We start from the raw sequence: 5531 nt of genomic DNA, 5'->3' as shown, positions 1-5531 counted from the left end.
CTCGTGTCCATCCGTGCTGGGGCCAAGGGCTGGGGAGGGCTGCAGTGTGATGGTGCTGCTGCTGAAGGGAGGGAAGGAGGGAGCTGCCAGTGAGGCTGGCTGTGGTACCGAGGGTAATGCTGGCCACAGGCTCCTCGTGTGTGCCCCCCAGGGCCCTGCGTGCTTCCACTTTGATCCAGCTTGGGATGTGGCCAATGATGGTGGCAGGACCCAGATAATGGAGCTCAGCCTGTGGCCTTGCTGTGCCTGTATCCTTTTGGGGAGCAGGAGGAAAGGGAATGCCAAGCCAACTGTGGTGCTTGCATCCCCTTGGAGGATTCTCCCAGGGGGTAGGAGGAATCCCACCTGGCTGTTTAGGACTTTACTGGGGATGCTGTGGAAGCTCAGTGCGTGCATGAGCTCTGAAAGCAATCACACGAGGTCATGGGGTCAAAAAAAAAGCTACCACAGGCCACTAGGTATAAACATTGTCCTTGGGCTCAAGTGCCTGAGCCATAGATCTCCATCAGCTTCCAGGGAAGTGGCCCCACACCTGCCCTGGGTGTCTGCTCCCCCCTTGGCACCTGGGCAGAGTGGGAATGGGGCAGGCAGAGCTGTGCTCCTGCACAGGGACACTGGCTTCAGGGTCTGAGAGGCTGAATTATGGAACAAATCATTGTCTTTAGAGCACAGGTGATGAGTTATAAGATACTAAACTAGCCCTGGGCTTGCTCTGCACCGTGTGTGACACCAGAGGGAGGAGCTGAGTGCTCCTGAAAGATGGGAGGTGGTGTAGGAGGACAGTGGTGCCAGGCACTGGGCATGCAGGGACCCTGCCTGAGCAGAAACAGGGCTGGGAATCCCTGTGCCACACTGGCCCCTGCTCCTGCGAGCACACTCATCGCCCCACTGTGATTTTCCTGCACCTTCAGACACATCCCAGTCTACATCCCATTTTCTTCCTGTGCATTTACACTGCTTTACTGCCATGCCACCAGTCTGAAGGGCTGTTGTGCCCGTGCACTTGCCCCCTGAAGCAGGCAGAGGCAGCAGACACGCCGCCCCGCGGCTGCTTCCCTGTGCTCTGCTTCCCAGAAGATCAGTCCCCCTTGGCCTCCCCTCCTGCCCTGCTCTGAAATGCTGCCAGCTCCAGCTATCTCCCCTAAACACAGGCGATAAGAGCCGTCAGCTATGGAGGAACCACGGGTGTGAACTGTCTCCTGCCTGCCTGAGTCAGCTCTTCATCCTGCTTGGAAGCACCACAGGCCCCTTCAGCCTCCTCATCTTCCTCATCATCCTCATATTCCCTTCTTGCCTTCCTCACCTTTATCATTTGGGGTACACAGGGCTCCCCATGGGCTGCTGTGGCCCTGTGTGCCTTCCTTCTCTGGCTGTGAGCTCCTGCTGCTGCAGGCCAGCACTTACATCAGTGCCTGGTGCTGATCCCTGTGGTCCTGCCAAGTGTCCCCACTTCTTCAGAGTCAGGATCACCCCCTTCCCCAAAGCACTGGAGCCAGCACAGCATGTGCACCAGAGACAAGGATGGGGCAGGGGAGCTCTGGGCTCTGTATGCAAAAGGATGGGACTGTGGTGCAGGGATCAGTGGGTGACAAGGGCACACATTTTGGGGTGCACTGAGGGAATGAGAGGAGTAGTAGTGGGGCAGCATGGATGAGTGGCTGTGTGTGAGGGGCTACACTGGACAGGAGGGTGTGTATAGGGGCAGCACATGTGTGTGCAAGGATGGTGTATGCATCAAAGATGATCAGGGCACTGGAACATGTGTGTGAGGAGGAAAGGCTGCAGCCCTGGGGCTGTTCAGCCTGGAGAAGAGAAGCTTGAGCTCAAGGGCACCTCAGTAGCACTGACAAGTACCTAAAGGCTGGGTGTCAGCAGGATGGGGGGACACTTTGTTCTGTGGTGTCCAGTGTCAGGACTGGGTAATGTACAGGTAATGGACACAAGCTGGGACACAAGGAGAAGCTCCTTTGGTGCTGAGGTGAGGGAGCCCTGGCCCAGGCTGCCCAGGGAGGGTGTGGAGGCTCCTTCTCAGGTTTCCAACCCCAGCTGGACACGTTCCTGTGCCCCCTGAGCCAGGGGAAGCTGCTTGAGCAGGGGCTGGGGCTGCAGCAGCTCTGTTCCTTTCCAACCCCCACCACTGTGTGTATGCAGGGGCTGTGTGACATGGCAGTGCATCCTGGGGCAGCCCGTGTGCCAGGGCAGCTCACAGGAGCTGCAGTGGATGGCTCAGCATGTCCGTGCAGGTGTCTGTGCCAGGGGTGCTGTGCAGGCTCACCCTGTGGGGCACAAACTCCCACCACAATGAAACCACAACCCCCTGTGCTGGGCCGATACTCTGCTTCCAGCCCCAAACCTGCCCGTACCAGGAGGAGGCACACGGACTCCACCTGTGCCACTGAGCCCTTGACCTCAACCCATACCCGCGCAGACCCTAAACCTAAGCCTGAGCCTGAGCCTAAGCCCGCGGGCAGCCTGTGCCAGAGGGGACGGGCACGCAGCCCTGGCCGAAGCCGCGGCGGTGCGGGTGAGGGTGCGGGCGCGGGTGCGGGAGCGGGCGCGGGTGCGGGGGGAGCGGGGAGCGGGCGCGGCCCGGGCTGGAGCGGGTCCAGAGGCGCGGGGGCCGGGGCGGGGAGGGCCGGGGAGGGGCGGGCCGGGCCCCGCACTGCATATAAGGGCGGCGGCGAAGGACGGGGGCACCCGTGCTGTGGGCTGCAAACCGGAGCCGTCACCATGGTGCTGTCCGCCAGCGACAAGACCAACGTGAAGACCGCCTTCAGCAAAATGGGCGGCCACGCCGAGGAGTACGGCGGCGAGGCTCTGGAGAGGTACGTGCCCGTCCCCGGTGTGTGCTCCCGTGTGTCTCCACGCTCCCTTCCATCTGCCTCCATCCTCTCCCCATCCACGGCTGCCCCCCGCCCCGTGCCATGCGACCCTGCGCCCGGCTGTCCCTCTCTCAGCCGTCCCTGACCTCCTCTGTCCCCCAGGATGTTCGTCACCTACCCTCAGACCAAGACCTACTTCCCCCACTTCGACCTGTCACACGGCTCCGCTCAGGTCAAGGCGCACGGCAAGAAGGTGGCGGCCGCCCTGGTCGAGGCTGCCAACCACATCGATGACATCGCCACTGCCCTCTCCAAGCTCAGCGACCTCCACGCCCAGAAGCTCCGCGTGGACCCCGTCAACTTCAAAGTGAGTGTGTGTGGAAGGGGCCCGGGCTGGGCTCCTCTCCCGCCTTCCCCTGCCTGACCTCTCGCTCACCGCCTCCTTTTGCCTTTCAGCTGCTGGGCCAATGCTTCCTGGTGGTGGTGGCCATCCACCACCCCTCCGTCCTGACCCCGGAGGTCCATGCTTCCCTGGACAAGTTCCTGTGCGCCGTGGGCACCGTTCTGACTGCCAAGTACCGTTAAGACGGCACCGTGGCTAGAGCTGGGCCCGTCCCGCTGCCAGCCCTCCAACAGCAAGCAGCCAAATGATCTGAAATAAAATCTGTTGCATTTCTGCTCCAGCCCTGGTGTGTGTGGTTGCTGTCCGTGGGGAGGGAGCGGGAGGGAGCTGCTGCAGGGGGCTGAACTGAGGGCTCCTCGCAGCTGGCTGGGCGCTGGGTGGAAACGGGCTCTGCTTTTGTTGTCTCTGGGAACAGGCAGCGTTTTGGTGGTGGTGGCTGGAAGGCAGACCGTGCTCTACCAGCCACGGGGCTCCAGGAGCAAGCACAATATCTCCAGGTACCGGTGGAGGGGAAAGTAGGTGATCTTTAGAGGTTCCTTCCAACCTCTACTAGCCTGTGATTCTGTGAAAGCCTCAGGGTAGCCAGCGTCTGGCCCCTGGGAGCTCCCTGCAGCCCCAGCCTGCACCAGAGCACCATGCTGGGATCCCCAGCAGCCCTGCACACCCCTTCTTCAGGACAAATCGTCAGAGGACCATCTCCTCCTGGAAGCGCTTGCAGTGGGGTACAGGGGCTCCTGGCACCTTTCCCCCTCTGCGTGGTGGCACTACAAGGACACTCTGCAGACCTCCAGGCATGAGGTGACACACAGGAAGATGTCTGTGCATCTCAAGCCCACAGGGCTGTGTGGCATCACAGCACTTCTGTTTCCCCCTAATGCTGCATCACTGGAGTGTCACTTTGGAGAGGTCTTGAGGAGCTGGCAGGCTGGGGGACACAGTGGGCATTTGGGGCTGCAAGGGAGTAGATGGAGCTCAGCCCCAGATCCTGCTCTTTGTGCCCTGAAGTGCAGCAGGGCTGGGGGTATCATGGCAGAAAACTGAGCACGAGGCAGCAAAGGTGCCTGTGCAGCCTCTGGACTTTATCACAGCCCCCAGCAGGGTGGACGTGGTGGGGGGAAGGGGGGTCAGGCTGTGGGCAGCTGATAAAGGAGAGCGTGGGCTCTCCTCCAGCTCTGGGTGTGGTGGGAGATGGGCCAGCAGATAGTCCCAGGGGGCTACAACCTGCCAGGTGCTGAGTAAGGCTGCCCTGTCCCTGCCAGGGCTGGGAGGTGCTGGGGTGAAGGTTTGAGAAAGCTGCAGGGTGGCTGGCACAGCCACAGCATGGAGCCCAACATTGGGCTCCCTGGCACCTGCAAGAACGGATGTTTGTGCTAACCTCATGGGCTCCAGTCACCACCAGTGAATGCACCAGAGGCAGGAGAGACCCCAAACGACTCTGGAGACAGAGAGAGATGCCATCCAGCCCTCAAGGCTTCTCCCACAAAGCATCACGATCCCACTTGCCCACCATACCTGGGCACGGTGAGGAGGGGAAGAGAAATGTGGCCAGGGCATCCCTGAGCAACCTGATCTGCCTTTGCATGGAGCAGTTTGCAGCCTTCCAGCTGACATCACCCAGCTGTGGGCACAACTCTGCTCCACAGACAGCCTCAGCTCCCTGGGGAGAGCAGGGTGGGTCAGGGCACACAGGCATGCAAGGAAGGTGTGGGATTAGTGTGTCAAGCACCAGAAAGAGTCAGCATCAAATCCAGCACAGGCCTGGGCTCCTCCAAACCTGCCCACAACAGACCCGAGTGTGGGTGAGCAATGGAGGGGATGGTTCGTAGGGGAAGGGGTTGGCAGTTGTCCCTCCTGCCTCTGCCACTGCTGCTCCCATGGGACGTTGTGTCCTCAGAAACGCCACAGTGCGTGGCACTGGGCCACGTCCTGGCTCTGCAGCTCTTTCCTCAGGCTCTTTCCTCAGGCTCTGCCTCGCCAAGGGAGTGCTGAGCCTGAAGAACTGGGATGAGTTTTGCCCCAGCCGTTTGTCCCTGCTGCCACAAGATGGGGACCTCAAGCCACGGTGCTTTATCGGGGCCAGGCAGAGGGTGCAGAGGGCCAAGCCCTGGTCCTGCCTGCAGGGCTGAGCTGCAGCCTCTGGGCAGGGAGAAGCAGGCTGTCAGGATGGGCTTCCAGCCAGCCCAAGGTCCCAGGCACACTGGGAACACTGGTGCCAGCTCGGAGGGGTGCAGGAGCCGTCCCCATCTGCCTGTTTCCAGCTCATGTCTCCTGGGGCACGTGAACCCCTTGGTTCCCTTCACTGGCCA

General features: G+C 61.2%; 1 protein-coding gene across 1 annotated transcript; it reads left to right on the top strand.

Moving 5' to 3' along the window:
* The first annotated feature begins 2683 nt into the window (after positions 1-2683).
* Positions 2684-3505, top strand: LOC104557905 (hemoglobin subunit alpha-A). Its single transcript, XM_061994184.1, has 3 exons — positions 2684-2825; positions 2985-3189; positions 3279-3505. Exons 1-3 carry the CDS (start codon positions 2731-2733, stop codon positions 3405-3407), a joined length of 429 nt encoding a protein of 142 aa, XP_061850168.1. The 5' UTR covers positions 2684-2730; the 3' UTR covers positions 3408-3505.
* The last annotated feature ends 2026 nt before the right edge of the window (positions 3506-5531 follow it).

Source organism: Colius striatus, chromosome 3, assembly GCF_028858725.1.
Source record: "Colius striatus isolate bColStr4 chromosome 3, bColStr4.1.hap1, whole genome shotgun sequence".
NCBI classification, from domain to species: domain Eukaryota; kingdom Metazoa; phylum Chordata; class Aves; order Coliiformes; family Coliidae; genus Colius; species Colius striatus.
Note: the sequence above shows the minus strand (reverse complement) of the source record. Positions and strands in the feature narration are given on the sequence as shown.